The sequence below is a fragment of the Esox lucius genome, chromosome 19, assembly GCF_011004845.1.
Source record: "Esox lucius isolate fEsoLuc1 chromosome 19, fEsoLuc1.pri, whole genome shotgun sequence".
Lineage (NCBI taxonomy): Eukaryota > Metazoa > Chordata > Actinopteri > Esociformes > Esocidae > Esox > Esox lucius.
The window spans coordinates 46,346,398-46,364,825 of NC_047587.1; the positions used below are offsets into that span (position 1 = coordinate 46,346,398).

Genomic DNA, 18,428 nt, shown 5'->3' on the forward strand with positions numbered 1-18,428 from the left:
TATTACCTAGCGACAGCACCGAAACCTGAAGGATCTGGAGAAGGTCTGTCTGTATGCCAAAATCCCTGCTGCAGTGTGTGCAAACCTGGTCAAGAACTACAGGAAACGTATGATCTCTGTACTTGCAAACAAAGGTTTCTGTACCAAATATTAAGTTCTGCTTTTCTGATGTATCACATACTTATGTCATGCAAATGAATTACCTAAAAATCATACAATGTGATTTTTGTTTTAGATTCCGTCTCTCACAGTTGAAGTGTACCTATAATAAAAATTACAGACTTCTACATGCTTTGTAAGTGGGAAACCCTGCAAAATCTGCAGTGTATCAAATATTTGTTCTATGACTACATTTTGTATAACTATTTCAAAAACGGTTATCTGATGTATCAGGCATGTTTTGATTGTACATAACTTGTATTTTGAGAGGTTTTGCTTGTATTTGTGAGATATATATATGTATGCTATTGTACTGATTCCATTGTGTGAAGACAAATACACTGCATTTGTTTATAAATTAGATTTCTATTATTGGCTGTAGTATGAAAATCAGCAAATACCCCTATCCATGGGTTACACCTAAGGGACCCCACAGTCCTTGCCAGGCCCAATATCCATTAAACCTCAGGGAATAACACCAGTGTTTAAAGCCATGTATTTTGTCTTCTATCTGTGATCATCTTGTTTTGTCTGTTCTGTTTTTTTTTTCTGTTTGTTTTTAATAATTTTACATAACTGTATGTGAAAAACATGTATACGCAAGACCCAGCTGTAAAAGAGACCTTGGTCTCAGTCTGTGTTGCTTGTTGAAATAAAGGGATAATAATTGCTCAATGGAGAGAGAAGAGCTTACGCCCCAACTCAGAAGTCACTTAATTTAAGTTTATATTGAAAACAGTTAAGGGTTAAACACTAACACTGCACAAAATGTCCCATCAACGCATTGAGTCTGTTTGAAATGCAGAATCAATCCTCTCCATTGAGTCAACCAATCACATTAATTTCTGCCTGGACCTAGTAAGGGGACGGTAAAAGGAGTTAAAATGTGTTGTGTCGTAGCAAAATGGAGAATACAAAGAACCATAGCTTTTAGATGAAACGTGTGCCTCAATTATAGATCAGGTTTTCAGTCGTGGCCTTTCCATGAGGGAGGCCAGGCTACAGGTGCAGCATATTGTCAGTAGATCAGCAGTAGCATTGATAGTAAGAATATACCACAACAACAATAGGTAACTTACAATGCTATAAACACTGAATTCCAGCATTATTTTATTATCCTGTATGTGTAAAATAAATATATTTCTGTTTTTGTGATTTGTAAGATTTTTTGATGTTTGCACAGCATCATTCAATGTTTAAAACCAAACCTTTTGTTTCTGTGTATTCATGCTCTTAAGTGACATTATTTCTGTATTGGTCATCTTTGGTAGAAAAGTCACAATAGTTACTATTTATTGAGATGTAAATAACTTTTCTTGATATAATAAATTGTATGTTTTAATGTAAGTAGCTGATTTTGTGTCTGTATCTAATGCTTTCACAGTCTGTGCATTAAAAAAAAATTTAATTTAATGTTAATTTAATGTTGATAGTTAAAAAAAGTGAATTGTTGTTGGGCAGCATTGCTCAAACAATCAAGAAAAACTGTCAAACAAATAAATGTGTAAAATAAGACATGTTTTGACCACGCCACTTCTCTCTCCTGCTCTCCCCCTTCTCTTTTCCTCTCTCTGTGCTTGAAAATTTTAATCTGGTCCCTTATTGCTTTTCTATTTCTTCTGTCTTGTCAATGCTATTACTCATCAGATAGAAAAGTAGTTACTTGTGAGAGTTGATTACTCCTGGTGTTGACTCTGACTATACTCTGACTATATGTCTCTGTTATAGCTGTAGGGCTGTTAGAGAATAAAATTTCTCTGTAAACTATATTTCTCTGTATTATCTTGTATACACATTTGGTCCCAGAGCAGAATGCTATGGTGGCTTTTTTAACCTCTAGACCATTTTTTAAAGATTATTTTGTTGAATATTTCTTAGGTAGTTTTCATCCAGCATTAAACAGAACTATTTACATGAAACTAACATTCATCTAAATTATAATGTAATTTTCTTCACGTTTTCTTTCTAAATAATGGGCTACTGTTACCCTTGTAAACATGACCATACTCTGCTCTTATTCTGGCTTTTCTTAGGCACAGAAAGGAATCAAACTTTAACTCGATGCAGGTGTTTTTGTGTACTGTCTGTTTTTTTATTTTTTCACTGACATTATTTCTCCCTCCCCTGCAGTTAGAACAGATCCAGAAGCACAACTGGTACATGTAAGTATTATTTTCATAACCCTGTCCTCTTGGTGATAGGGGATTTCAATGGTACATTTTATAATGTGGAGAAAGAGATGGATAAGATAAGGGTTGTCTTAGTTAAATCGCAGGAAGCAAGGGAACAGGGTCTGAGAGTGGAGCCGGGGAGTGCAGCTGTGGTTAAAGAATGAGGCAGTAGAAACCATGCATTTGAGAGGAGTCGGGGTTAGTGTGTGTGTCTCATCTGATAAATGGTGCAGCCTCACTTTGTCAACCGTAAAGACAGAGATCCAACCGCCCAGAGGGATTACGGTCTCCTCACATACACATCTACTGGCTTCCAGAGAGAGAGAAATGTAGAAGGACAAAAGAGTGAAGCAGGGCAGAGAGAGGAGTTTTAAAACATCTTTATTGAGTATAGGAGCACACAAAGAATTATTCAAACAAAAACAACTTTAAACCTAATTTAAAAGCACAACACCCAATCATCCTCCACAGAAACTAAACACAACAACCCCTGAATGCCACATGTGCTCATGAAATGCTCAAGGTTCCTAACCAATTTGTAATAGGTATCCTCAACCCTCAGCCTAGGTGTGAGCATCCCCTCACCCATGCCCACCACATCCATCGACACCTGTCCCTGAATACAATTCATCCTAGTCCAAGTTCAAATACTTTGGGAGAACAAAATTGTGCCAAAGTGGAGAACCAACTGTTGTTTATTGACAACCAGACTGAAAGCGATAACAACAATAAGCTCTTTGATAATTACATTGGTTCAGTCAATTGCAGGATTATGAATAGGCTGGTGGCAAAGAGTGTCTTGCCATGATTGCCATGATTCTCCGCTATTGCTCACTACCTATTGCCAAATTTAGTGGTATATTCTTGAATTTAATTGTCCAGTTTTGCCCTATTGGAGGCATTATCTTTTGCAAATATTTTCTAATATACAGATAGTATAACTGCTACAATAACTTTGTAAATATTTAAGTATTGAAGGTTGCATTTATGAGGATTATCACCAGCTGTGTAAATAAATCAACCATGTCTGCCTGTTTCCTGATAAATGTTTGTCCATACGACTGCTACAGTCCTTATTTTGAGGCTAAACGTAATAACATTCTAGGCTAAAGTAAAACATTTTATCAACAGTCCTGCTAATAAGAAAATTAAACTGCCTTGTGATATCTAGCAGTTAACAACTATGAAGAAACGTTATGAGCCAATTACAAAATATGTTTTCCACTGTGCTGACTGTATCAATATCAGAAGGATGTTTATAACATTTATCATCCATTGAAATTTGGCTTCACAGTTTTATTTGTTATAAAACATAATAACTGATGTCCAGTTACTTTCATACCTGTCCTGTAGCTCTCTGTCACTCCCCGTGGAGGCACTTCTCGCACTTTGAAAATCCCTGTGCTAGAGTTTCAGATTCAGCACAAAATGGACACCCGATTCTAACACTAGGATCCATGTGCCAATTAATGGCTACAGCTCCATGTATAATCCTCCATTGGAGATCAGTTGTCCTTCTATCAATAGGCAGTTTGTATAAAGACCACCAACAGCCTGTAGGGGAAGCACCTGGACCACATCATCCCTGACCACCTCATCGATCTCACCCCTTCCAGGGAGGAAGCATGGGACACTGTCACACAAATGGTGTTCTTTGGCTTCCTTCTTATGGTCCCAATCCATATAGATAGCAAAAGCCCCACGTCGTCTAATCACCCGAAAGCAGCACTAATATTCAGCACAGGGACCATGTAATCCAGGCCCTCCATCCACCGGTCAGAGTGTCAGTCACAAATTCCAGATTTAGTACTGGCAAAGACCCTCACCTCCAACTTTCTTTAACAATTGAGTGTATCCGCACTTTTTCTCCCAGACATCAGATCCTACAAAAAAGGATTTTTTGTGCCCCACTGAAGCTCCCCTAGTAACCATGGAGCGCTCCCCCTCTGAAGCTGACCTGCTGACAATGATTAACTTTTCCCCCAATTGACCCTGGATGAGGAGGCCCCCTCATACACCTGTGTGTTTGAGAGAACGTCAACATCCTGACTCCCTCTGATGAACACAGTCACAGCATCTGCATATGCAGACAACACTATTGTTGGATGCTTAATATTCCCTGGCTCAGACAAAGCCTTATTTCTAAGAACCAAAACATTGGTTCAATTGCCAGACAATATAACTGTACTGACATTAGGCAGACCTACCTGATACGTATTTGTACAAGACTAGGGCAGCTCAAATCAAACGAGGCGCCATCATACAGTGGACTTCTCCAAGACGAAAAAGCCTCCCCAAACTTAAAAGCTTTCATTGTGGCAAAGAAATACTGATGGTCCACACAGTCAAAACATTCTGCTGATCTAAAGAAAGCAAGCCAGCATTCACATCAGACATTTTACAAATACACTGCTCATTGTATTTGAGGGAACACTTAAATCACACATCAGGTTTTGATTAACAAAATATATTAAAGATCAAGATCTTTACTGTACATTGTGTAATTCGTTGGGGAACAAAATTCTGTAACAACAGTCCTTGGAAACCAATATCACCTACCGATTGAGGGCTGGATTCAAAGTCACACCAAAAATCAAAGTAAACAATCAAAATCACAGACTGTTCCAACATGCGTTAATTTCATCACAGCAGCTCATAATGTAACTCAGTAGTGTGTATGGCCCCCACATGCCTGTATGCACACCCGAAAACATCTGGGCTTGCTCTTGATGAGACGGTGGATGGTGTCCTGGGGGATCTCCTCCCAGACTTGGATCAGGGCATCAGTGTGCTCCTGGACAGTCTTTGGCACTACTTGGCAGCATCATATGCACTGATACATAACGTCCCAGAGGTTCTCAATTGGATTCAGATCTTGGAAATGTGAGGGCCAGTCAATGGCATCAATGCTTTTATTGTCCAGGAACTGCTAACACACTCTGGTCACTTGAGGCTGAGCATTGTCCTGCTCCAGGAGCAACCCAGAGCCCACTGCACCAGCGTAAGTTTTGACGATGGGTCTGAGGATTTCATCCCGGTAACTAACAGCAGTCAGGGTACCGCTGGCTAGCATGTGGAGGTCTGTGCGACCCTCCATGGATTAGATTAGATTCAACTTAGTCATTGAACAGTCCAAGTTAAGTACAATGAAACTATGATGGCATCTAACCAGAAGTGCAAATAGAAGAGAGCAGAAATGTATTTACAATAATTAAATATATTGTATTTTACAAGTGGGATGTATAGATGTGCAATGAAGGCAAATGCCACTGCAAATGGCAATTCTAAATGTGCAAGAATGCAAATTGAAGGCACAAGTGCGAGTAAAGTGCAGTGATTGCAGCAATGAGGTTCCAGATGCGTACATATAGCAACTCAAAACATCCTTATCAGACTTTGCAAAGCAGTGTCAGAGTATAATGTATGTTACAAGTGGGATGTATAGATGTGCAATGAAGGCAAATGCAAGTACAAATGGCACATGGATGTGCCATCCTAGAGGAGCTGGACTACCTATACAACCTGAATGCGCTGCAGGTCAAAACGCAAAACAGGACAAGAATCAGTCAGGAAGAATATGGAGAGAGCATTTGTCTGTGGCCACCACCTGCAAAAACATTCCCTTTTTGGGGGTTGTCTTGCTCTTGCCTCTAGTGCACTTGTTGTCACTTTCCTTTGCACCAAAACAGGTGACACTGATTCACAATCCCTTATACTTCCTAACTGGACAGATTGATATCCTTGAAGTTTAACTGACTTGGTGTCATACTGTGATGATTACGTGTTCCCTTACTTTTTTTGAGCAGTGTATCTAAAACATCTCTGATCAAAAGCCAATTATTCACATTTGAACGATCAGGTACATAACAGATCCTTTATGGAAAAACTGGCCTAGATAGTTTCAAGTTTTTTTGTAAAATGCAACAACATAGCCTCATCCTGCACAATTACATTTTTGTGACATCGCACCTGACAACTACGCAGTGAGAGTTAAAAAGAAGAATATATAAGAAACAATATAGCCAGACAAAAAATTTATATAAAGCAACACTATACATAACACTCTACACTAGTAGCATGTCAAGAGTACTGTGAACTAGCAGCTATCTGGGTAGTATTACTCAACATTATAGACATGGGAGGTGTGGCAGTAATATACATAACATTGGAAACTAGCAACAATTTGGTTGAATTATTGAATATTATAGATACATTTGAGAGTAATAAGCTTGTGAATGGTGGCATAGTACACTACAATTACGTAGTAAGAATGAAGAAGTAAAATATATACACAGCACAAGTATAGCAAGAAGATAAAGCAATAATACACATAACACTGTACACTAGCAACAGTTTAAAAAGAGTACTGTAAATTAGCAGCAATATTGGTAGTAGTATTGAAATTATAGATATGGCAAGTCTGGCAGTAATATACATAATGTCCACTGTCAGCAACTGGCAGCACTATTTTGAAAGACTAGGATGGCAATGATAAACAGTATGGTAGAGGTATTGTATATTATAGATACATATGAGTGTAATATGCTTATGAATGGTACATGCAAGGGATTTGTCTAATGCCCATTACGTGTACCTGAAAGGACATCAGAGCATCTGGAATCATGTTTGTGTGTGATCAGTATGATCATGGATCAGTGTTGCTGGTTGAGGAGCTTTACGGCCTGAGGTTAAAAACTGTTAGTCTGGAAGTGCATACCACAATCTCATCTACACAGATACACATTCAACCTGATATAAAGAGACATAGATATAATCTTGTATTCTGCATACTAGATATCTTCACATGTCCCACCATCCATAAAATTTAAGATATACAACCTGGAACACAAGCGGGTCTGGGACCAACATTATTACTTTTTTCTCGGATCTGGGTTGGGCCTGACGTAATTTCGACATGTCTCAAGTATGAGCAATAATATTGTATTTAACGAATGGACTGGTTGGGTCCGTCCATTATTAAATATAAATTACACATTTCTGATGTGGAGGAAGCTATAATTTGCTTCTTCTTTGAGGGAATACATTGGGTATAAGCTATTGTTGATTGATGGAATATGGAGAGCAAGTCTTATTCACAGACATGAAAAGGAAGCTAGAAGATAAATAGCACACTTTTTGTTTCACTATATTATTACATATTTTCCCTCTTGTAATGTATGATAGGGCTATTTAAGCCAGTCAGTGTTTGGTTCTTCTGAAATGTGAAGCGCAAATTTTCAAATTATCATTTTCCCTTTGTTTTGTAGTTATTAATTACTCTAATGGGCTAAATGATTGTATGTATAACTTATTATTTATCATTAATAAAGTTTACAGATGTTTGTGAAGGTTTGGTGTGGCAGTATTCCTATTAGTCAACTGCGCCACTGCGTGTTATTTCTGTCTCGGCCTTGGACAGATTCAGTTGTGATGAGGAAGAATGTCTTAGCCACAAGTTAGACCTGTAATGTATACATATATTGCCTCTTAATTAAAATATTGTAATTTTAAATGAAGAAATTATAGCATTTTACTTTTTGCTATATCATGTAGCCAATTGCCCTTGTATTGGACAAGGATAGGCTAAATAAGAACTGTGTCCTTATAGGCGTACATCTATTTGTAAAATAATTTTACTGTCAATAACTAGGCTATAGGCATATATGCATGAACTGAATGCATTTAGCCCTCAGATCTCCACCTGAACCATTGTTGAAGTCAGTTTGAGCATTGTATTCTCCGCCACTGCCGAAAGAGGTATCCTATATTGAGTAACCAAGCTCGGATCGCAATGAAGAAATCCATCAGCACCCGCTGATCTTAACATTTTTCCCTGGCTATTAGTGCATTCATAAGCAGAGGAAGAATGATACAAAATTATATTTCAATAAATATTGTCCTCTTCTTTTTGGCATAGGACAAAATGTAGGTACAGTTGTGCTCAGACGTTTGCATACCCTTGGACAATATATGTACCATTTGTAAAGAAAACATGAGTGAGTAGGCAAAACACGTCTTTTATTTCTAATGGGATTCACATTCAACTATAGGTCATAAGAAAAGCACATAAAACAAAACATAGCAACAAAGAAAAAAATTAACTGACCCCTGTTCAAAATTCTGCCTACCCTTAGTTCTTAATACTGTGTATTGCCCCCTTTAGCATCAATGACAGCATGCAGTCTTTTGTAATAGTTGTCTATGAGGCCCAAAATAGGGCCCATTGAGGCGAAGAAATACTGATGGTCCACACAGTCCAAACATTCTCCTGATCTAAAGAAAGCAAGCCAGCATTCACATCAGACATTTTACAAATACACTGCTTCTGCTTTCGTGCAGAAGTCTGCAAATTGTCTGCCAGTATTTTCTGATAACATGCTGCATTCATCTTGCCTTCCATTTTCACAAGATTCCCTGTGTATTTAGAGCTCACACACCCCCAAAACGTCAGTGAGCCACCACCATGCTTCACAGTAGGGATGGTATTCTGTTCACTATAGGCCTTGTTGACCCCTCTCCAAACAAATCGCTTATGGTTGAGACCATAAAGCTCTACTTTGGTCTCGGCACACCAAACTACAGTGTGCAAGAAGCTGTGAGGCATGTCAAGGTGTTGTCAGGCATATTGTAACCAGGCTTTTTTATGGCATTGGCCTCATTCTGGCATTTTTGTTCAAGTATCGTCGTATTGTGCTCCTTGAAACAACCACACCGTCTTTTTCCAGATCAGCCTGTATTTCTCCTTAGGTTGCCTGTGGGGTTTTCATGTATCCTGAACAATTCTTCTGGCAGTTTTGGCTGAAATCTTTCTTGGTCTACCTGACCTTGGCTTGGTATCAAGAGATCCCTTAATTTTCTATTTCTTAATAAGTGATTGAACAGTACTGACTTGCATTTGCAATGCTTTGGATATCTTTTTATATCCTCTTCCATCCTTATTAAGTTCCATTACCTTGTTACGCAGGTCTTTTAACAGTTATTTTCTGTTCCCCATGGCTCAGTATATAGCCTGCTCAGTGCATCCATGTGAGAGCTAACAAACTCATTGACTATTTATACATAGACACTAATTGCAATTTAAAAAGCCACAGGTGTGGGAAATTCACCTTTGCCATTTTCACCTGTGTGTGTCACCTTGTGTGTCTGTAACAAGGCCAAACATTCAAGGGTATGTAAGCTTTTGATTAGGGCCATTTGGTAGATTTCTGCTATCATTATGATTTAAAAACAGCCAAACAACTATGTGATAATAAATGGCTTCATATGACCACTATAATTAAATTATAGATTTTTTTTTTTTGCATGTCACAGTTTCTGCCAGTGTATGTAGACTTCTGAGCACAACTGTATACTAAAATCAATGTCAGGGTTAGATATAGGAACATGCCGACTGGATATCTGTCTCCATAGGAACACGCTTCTCTTTGTCGTTTAAAATAATGTAAAAAATATATTTGTAGATTAGCATACAGTGGTTGAATAGTGGCCTATATTATGCAATGCATGCAGTCAAGACCATGAAGTGTTTAAAACCAAATATCCCCAGCTGAGCAGAGAGTTGGACACCTCGTTTAAGGCAATTGAATAAATATAAATAAATAAAAGGTACCATTTTGAGGATTCTTTCCATCTCTACTTTTGATACTGAACAGATCTTTCGGATCCGAATGACCATGGGTCTGTTTTTCATTTTTGTTTACGGTACTTTTCGGAACGTACCTTTTTTTCTTTGTATTCATTCAGAATGGGTCAGGTGGGAAATAAATTTGTTTATTTCGGAACAGATAACATTTTGGGGAGACGTGAAGGCCTCTACTGCACACAGCAATGCTATAGGTTGCAGTTTTTAATTTTTTTTATTTGTTTTGGTAAAAGTCCATGTAGTAACTGTTCAGTACACAAAGGATCACAGTCCTCTGCCTTGTGGAGGGCGGAATAGACAACTACAGATTGTAGGCACATCTTAACATCATCTGTGAGCCTGAACCAAGGCAGCATTCACTGTTTCATTTTAAAAAGACAAATCATAATTCTTATCCAGTTACAAATAGCCCAGGTTTATTATGAGTGAGCAACCTCAACTCAACAGATGTTTTGTTTTGTTCAACAGACCTTTTAACTTCAATATTAGCTTTAAATTGTTGACTAAATCTCATCTGTAGCCATTCCTGACCTCCCACCATTGTCTCGAAGATATTCTCTTCTTTAGCCCTCCATTGTTTCCAAAAAAACTAAACGTTTTTTTCCCAAAACATTGTCATGCAATATGGAGGACTAAATGTGCCATAATATGAAATAAATAAATATATAAATAATTAAATAATGACATGAATAAATGCTTACCTATTTAAATACTTAAATAATTTAATATATAAATAAATAGACATTGCACTTGAGTTGTGTACACTTAGACATTTCATTTGGATGCTGTGAAGTTGTGCATCATCCAAATGCTATGGGGTGGGAAATTACCCTTTTGATAGAGCTGTCCACATTGGACTGCGTGTTTTATGCTTGGAACACTGTGATTGGACAATTGAGAACAATGTATCAGATGAGATCTGTCAGTCAAGTAGCATGAGTAGAATGAGTTTCAGTGTTGCCTTGTCCATTATTGATACAAAATTGGGCCACTTTGAAATCTATTTAAACAGACAACTTTTTCCTGAGCTGTATATTAAAAGACCACTGCACCTTTTTCTTTCCTTTCCAAAAAAGTTGAAAAGGGAAGTTTTGAATGAGGAACAAAAGTGTTCAATTTGCAGTGGTCTCTTAATTTTAACCCTTTTGTTCCTCACTCAAAACCTTCCTTGTTGACTTTTTTGGAAAGGAAAGAAAAAGGTGCTGTGGTCTCTTAATTTTTTACAGAGCTGTATATTGTTAGCATGTGGCCTGTTTTCAGTTACTTGGCAAGCGGATGATCAGGTGGAGGACCGGGAGAAGTGGGTGTGTCTTGGTTTTGCCAGGCTGCCAGTACCTTTCTATAGCTCAGTAGGCGTAAGCCTTTACATGTTATGTCTTACAGCCATTTGAAAACGTCCATAAAGATACAGATTTCACCGTAGCAATGTTTTTTAATTGCTGATAAAATACAAGGTGCAATGGTCTCTTAATTCTTTCCAGAGCTGTATATTCAATATTGGACAACTCGTTTTTGTGCTACTTGATTGACCGAACTCAGAGTTTTCTCTCAAGTGTCCAATTACAGTGCTTCAAGCATAAAACACCAGTCCAATGTGGACAGCTCTATCAAATGAGTGAGGTCCTGCCCCATTGCATTCAGACGACACACACAACTTCACACCATCCAAATGAGATGTCTATTTCATTTGGACAATGCATAAGTCTACACAATGCAAATGCAATCTGTATTTATTTATATATTTAATATTATGGCACTTTAAGTCCTCTATAATGCAACAACTTGACATTTAAATACCAATAAGAGGTTGACCTTTGTGAATAGTAACAGTAACAATATAATGATCTGAAAAACCGACAGTAGTAATATCAGACTTCACAATAACACCACAGCATGTCTTACTTGTTGCACTGACTTCCAACCATGTGTACTGACAAACCGATGCATTATGAATACTCCAACAATTACAAAGCTCAAACTCAGTTAATACACCAGACAGAAAAGTAGCTGACTGCTTGTGAGGTTCCTCACTAGTGCGATCAACATTAAAATCCAGTGTACAGTTACAGACCCCTCCTAAAACCAGACACCCTTCTCGGTCTTAAGATTTCCTTTATTCGATCAAAAACAGCAATACACTCTGTATCCTCATTCGGAGCATAGACATAATACCCATAACATAACTGTAACTAATAATACTGACCCTCAAAAATCTCTGTTGTAAATAACACCTGAAAGCAAAACAGCCACACTTGAACTAAAATTAGTACCATGACTGAGTACACGTTGCCCCCCCACCACATACCCCAGTCAACCTCATTAGCCTCAGTGCTATGTGTCGGTTGTAGGAAAACTACACAAAGCTTTTTCTATTCAAATATTTCAAATTTTTCTAATTTTATTCCTATTCCTAAGCCAATCCTAAGCAGCTACATATACAGTGGGTAGAACAAGTATTTGATACACTGCTGGCAGGTTTTCCCCCTTACAAAGCATGTAGAAGTCTGTAATTTTTTATCATAGTTACTCTTCAACTGTGAGTGACGGAATCTAAAACAAAAACCCAGAAAATCACATTGTATGATTTTTAAGTAATTAATTTGCATTTTATTGCATGACATAAGTATTTGATACATCAGAAATCAGAACTTAATATTTGGTACAGAAACCTTTGTTTGCATTTACAGAGATCATATGTTTCCTGTAGTTCTTGACCAGGTTTGCACACACTGCAGCAGGGATTTTGGCCCACTCCTCCATACAGACCTTCTCCAGATCCTTCAGGTTTCGGGGCTGTCGCTGGGCAATACAGACTTTCAGCTCCCTCCAAAGATTGATGTTCCCACCTCCATGCTTCACAGTTGGGATGGGGTTCTTAGGGTTGTACTCATCCTTCTTCTTCCTCCTCCAAACACGGCGAGTGGAGTTTAGACCAAAAAGCTTTATTTTTGTCTCATCAGACCACATGACCTTCTCCCATTCCTCCTCAGGATCATCCAGATGGTCATTGGCAAACTTCAGATGGGCCTGGACATGCGCTGGCTGCAGGATTTTAATCCATGACGGCGTAGTGTGGTACTAATGGTTTTCTTTGAGACTGTGGTCCCAGCTCTCTTCAGGTCATTGACCAGGTCTTGCCATGTACTTCTGGGCTGATCCCTCACCTTTCTTATGATCCGTTGATGCCCCATGAGGTGAGATCTTGCATGTAGCCCCAGACCGAGGGAGATTGACCGTCATCTTGAACTTCTTCCAATTTCTAATAATTGCGCCAACAGTTGTTGCCTTCTCACCAAGCTGCTTGCCTATTGTCCTATAGCCCATCCCAGCCTTGTGCAGGTCTACAATTTTATCCCTGATGTCTTTACACAGCTCTCTGGTCTTGGCTATTGTGGAGAGGCTAGAGTCTGTTTGAGCGTGTGGACAGGTGTCTTTTATACAGGTAATAAGTTCAAACAGGTGCAGTTAAGACAGGTAATGAGTGGAGAACAGAAGGGCTTCTTAAAGAAAAACTAATAGGTCTGTGAGAGCTGGGATTTGTACTGGTTGGTAGGTGATCAAATATCATGCAATAAAATGCAAATTCATTATTTAAAAATCATACAATGTGAGTTTCTGGATTTTTGATTTTAGATTCCGTCTCTCACAGTTGATGTGTACCTATGATAAAAATTACAGACCTCTACATGCTTTGTAAGTAGGAAAAGCTGCAAAATCGGCAATGTATCAAATACTTGTTCTCCCCACTGTAGAAAAGGGAAAGGAAACAAAAGAAAAGCACACAGAGAAAAAGACCCTGTTAGGCATGATAATCATATTTAATTTTTTATTTTACCATGTTTCCATATACCTTTAGTTTTCGTGACAGCCGCAGCAAATATTCTCAAGCAGAAAAAAAATTCACAGCTCATCTAACCCCAAGGAAGAATTCACGAACTTCTCTTTTTCAAATAAAAATTCCCAATTTAAATGATTTCCCAAAAGTATGATTCAGGAATCTGTTAACCTCATTCGGAGTGTAGTATGATTTGTCTGCTATTATGTCAACGAGAATATCAGAAATGTCCAGGTCCTTTTCAACAGAGGCCACAGCCCCCTGAGCCACCCGTCACAACCCTCACAACACCACACACATGTACCCCACCATTATTACTGGGTATTTCCTGCACTGCAAAACTAGTATCTCCTAGTATCATTCCTCCAGGACCCCACTACTTGTAGTGGCTAGCTCCACATTAGGCTTCAGAACGGCACCCCAGAACCACCCTCATCTCATACAACAACCTTTGTTAACTGGCCATCAGGTGCTATGCTCCCCTCTGGTAGCTCTACTGTTTGCAGCACTGTGCCCTCAGCACTAACAACCCCATAAACAATAGGTTATTGTGGGTGATCTAGCTGACCCAGGCATCAAAAGAACTGCCATTGTCCCACCATCCGCCATCCAAAAGTATGCTGCTTTTGGCCAACATCCCCGCACTCAAAACATTGTTGACTGCTGAAACTAGCATTAGCTATATTCAGCCTCTTGTCCTGACTTGCCTTTAAAGACTACAAAGTTTTTCCAAAACACAATAACTTAATAATTATACAATAACTCGAAATCGTAACCAGCTTAGACAGAGAAATAAGCGGTGTGACTGGAACAAACATTCCTTTGAGAAGCATATCATGCTCAACCAATTGACAAGGCGCTCTTCGTTAAGAAAAACCTCCATTGCCTTCATCCACAATGCCTGAGAAAATTTTTTTCTTTTGCGATGACCAGAACCTCCAGTGTCAGTAGCTATAGTAACACACCTGAAATACCATACCAATTAGACAAAGACAGTGTCCCCAAGTGGGTCATCATCCCGAACAAAATCCATGCGAGTCTAATTCTACCACTGAAAATAACAAAAACAATGCGTAAAAAAGGAAGAAATACCAAGAAAACAAACAAAGGCTGTCCAACCCCAAACAGATCACGAACTCACACACCCCAAAGAGAGAGACAGAGAGAGAGTCATTAAGAAATGAAGATGGTTGGGAAGTGGTGAAAAAAGAAAGAAAAAGATAACAGAGAAAGTACAACACTACACTTCAGAGAAATCAATTGGTTGAGAGATATATTATGAATAGAAAGGCAGAGAAACTTAGTTGTCTAGTCTTTTTTTTCAGTGAAAATAAAATGACACCTCCCCTGAGTCACCATGAGATTTACACATAGCACAACTACAGTGGGTTAGACAGGACCTTGGTTAAGATGTCATGTCTATCAGCCATATCCCCACCTGATTCGATAGGGACTGATGTTTGCCGCTCTGGTGGACGGTTGTTTGATTGTACACACCGGTTGTTGCTGAATATCCTTTTCAACTGATTCTCATAACCAAATTAATACTCAAATCTCCTCTTGTATCTGCAGAGGGGGTAAGAATGAACCCGAGCCAGAGCAACCTGTTCCCAGGAAGGTAGCTATACGGAGCTTGCCTTCTGCGGATGACATCGATCCGGATGTACTGGACAGCATGCACTCCCTGGGCTGCTTCCGAGACAAGAACAAACTGATGAAGGACTTGCTCTCAGAAGAGTGAGTAACCAGGGTGGGGTGGAAATGCTATTTGGAAAGGTTGTAGGTGAGAAAGGTGAGGGAGAGTTAGAAGTGTGCTGTGGATTTGAAAATAGCAGAGAAAGGGAAGGAAGGAATTATGGGGAGAGAAAGATGGCGTGATGGACACAAACCTGGAAAGAGTCAAAAGTGTGAAAGAGGTTGAGAAGAGCGAGGAGAAATAAACAATGATGCACATTTACCACAGAGTAGAGAGGGTGAATGGGAAAATGGAAAACGAGAAGAGTAGAGTGAGAGGAGAGTCAAAAGGGACAATGCATACATGAGCCACAGGCCTTGGGCTCTTAGGAAATGCTTTAAACCTGTCACTTTCGATGTGGGAAGTCGTACATCAATTTGCCTTTATCACATGGCTGATGCTTAAAAGACTTTCAACAGTTGTATCCTACAGAACCAGCCTTGCTATTACCAGTAACCCAAAATTACATTGTGTGTCGGAGATTTGTAAGGTAGAATGGGAAGGTTGCAGTAAGGTTTGTGAAGGTGGAGTTTTAATCACTGTGTGAATTCTAGTGTCATCTTAAAATTTAACTGTTCTATATATATATTAGCTTTTGCCAGGGGCGAAAATCTGATGTCAATTTTGGAGGGGACAGTTACATAACATTTTGTCAAAAGCAATTCTTGGGTGGGACATCAAAAATAGTGCTGTTACTGGTTGATGTTGCTGATTTTCACTACACAGTTATTGTGGCCAAAAGAATTTGCGTTAATGATATTATCGCAATATCTATAGAAAATGTGAAAAAATATATATAATAATGCTATCTGTCAAACTCCTCTTTAATTTTGTTTATTTTGTGTTTTGTCTATATCTTGGCAAATGTATTACACTCAAAATAGTGTAGGGATGTGGAGTATGTAAACATAACTGTGCAAATTAAAAGCATACAAAAAGAACAATAACACTTAGTGGATAGTGAAAAGGCAAACAGATGAACTGATTAACAAAAAGTCAACAAGGCCTAACACAGAGAGGAATCTTTTGGAAAAATACAGTCATTTTCGCCAAGTGAATAGGCTACAAAAATGGCATGTCTTTGTGGGTCTCCCCTGGCAGTAATGATTTGGTAAATGGGTTAATTAAAATGCAAGTGTATAGGTCCAGTCTCGGTAGTTTAAGCACATGCATTGTTTGTTTATAGGTGACATGAAAATTCTATCGAAATCTTTTAGAAGAAATTTAATTTTTGTCTAGTGAATACAATATTATATGAGTGTATTTTGAACATGTTTTTTAACATGATATCAATAATTCGTGTTTTTTTAAATCAGGGTTATCGTCAATACCAGTATATCGCAACAACCCTAGCAGGAAGGCAGAAACATGACCCTCACTGAATGAATAAACAAGAAACCAGGCAAGTCTAGTTCAAACGGCCCGCAGTAGAAAGGGTTGCCATCTCAAGATTCGAACCTGGGTCGCCCACGTGAAAGGCTGTGTCATTAACCACTGCACGACGGAGCTATACATCTGCTGGGTGTCAGCATAGCCTCTTGTCTCTATCAGGAAAAAATCCTGTTTTGCCCCTGGCTGTTTTAATAGTTATTTGGCCTTTCGTGAATGACATTGATACAGTTAAACTGACTAACGTTTCTTACTAAGATTACCTCCACCAAAAATAGCGTATGGCGTTTGCCACCAGCCGTTTTAACAGCGTATTAGCCAGTAATAAGCTTTACCGGTATCTACTAACTTACCTGAATATTCATAAGAATTGAGCGAGTCTGCCAAAGCTATTTCATTTCATGGCATAAGAATAGTTATCAATAAAGGCGACGATAACTAACTTTTTCATCAAGTGAAAAGACAAAAGAATCACAGAATCTACCAGAAATAATTAATAAATGTCGTTGCTCTCAATAGATTTGAACTTAGATCTTAGAGCTTACGCGGTCCGGCAATAAACTAGATTGTTAACAATGGGCCAAGAAATACCATAAGACTGAATTTTCAAAGGTGTTATACACAGATTAGATGAGTGACTCTTGATGGACTAGACAGGTGGGCAGTGGCTGGATCACTAATGGACACAGATCATCAGTTTAAATCAGGCACAAGCAAGGTGGGGGTGGGGTGTGGGCAGCGAGCATCAAGCTAGTTGGACCTTTTCAGGTTGAAGATGGGCTGATAATCAATTCCCAAAACTACTGTCAGTTTCTGGAAGACATGTTCATCAAACAGTTGTACAAAAACAAGTCAGTAGCATTCAAAGGACCATGATATTTATGCAGGACAATGCTCCATCACATGTGTCCAGGTACTCCATTGCTTGGCAAGCCAGAAAAGGTTGTTGAGAACTTGTAGGCCCTTCCCAAGTGATAGATTACGGTTGGGCATTGTTGAATATTTGAATAACCAAAATTAAGTTAGACAACCAGGTTATTGTAAGGTTTTTATTTTTCACTGTTTCCCCTCACAGATTTCTGTTTTTGTTTTTCAATTGAATTGTTCACATTAAAAGTGGAAGAAGTTCTGACATGATTTACAGTGGGAATAGAAAAGAATCACCCCCCTTTAAAATAATCACATTTTGTTGCTTTGCAGCCTGAAATGAAGACAGACACAGTTTTTGTTTCATTCAGCTGTATTTGACCGTTTGTGGACTGCTGTCTTCAAGTCATTCCACAGATTTTCAATGGGGTTTAAGTCCGGGCTCTGACTAGGCCATGCAAGGACATTCACCTTTTTCTCCTTCAACCACTGTGTGGTCAGTTTTGCTGTGTGCTTTGGGTCATTGTCATGTTGGAAGGTAAATCTTTTTACCTTCTAGCCTCTCTGACCAGTTTCCTCCTGGCTCTTTCATCCAGTTTGGAGCGACGTCCGGACCCAAGGAGGGTCTGT

The 18,428-nt window shown here is 38.8% G+C and overlaps 1 protein-coding gene across 5 annotated transcripts in view; it reads left to right on the forward strand.

Annotated features, from left to right (window-relative positions):
* Positions 1–18,428, forward strand: part of LOC105008069 (serine/threonine-protein kinase BRSK2) — an 864,007-nt gene that overhangs the window by 690,066 nt on the left and 155,513 nt on the right. For all 5 annotated transcript variants that reach the window (XM_029115106.2, XM_029115108.2, XM_034288278.1 and 2 more), the window contains exons 9-10: positions 2,290–2,321; positions 15,380–15,544. In XM_029115106.2, coding sequence (XP_028970939.2) covers positions 2,290–2,321; positions 15,380–15,544 — 197 coding nt within the window. The remainder of the gene's footprint in view (positions 1–2,289; positions 2,322–15,379; positions 15,545–18,428) is intronic.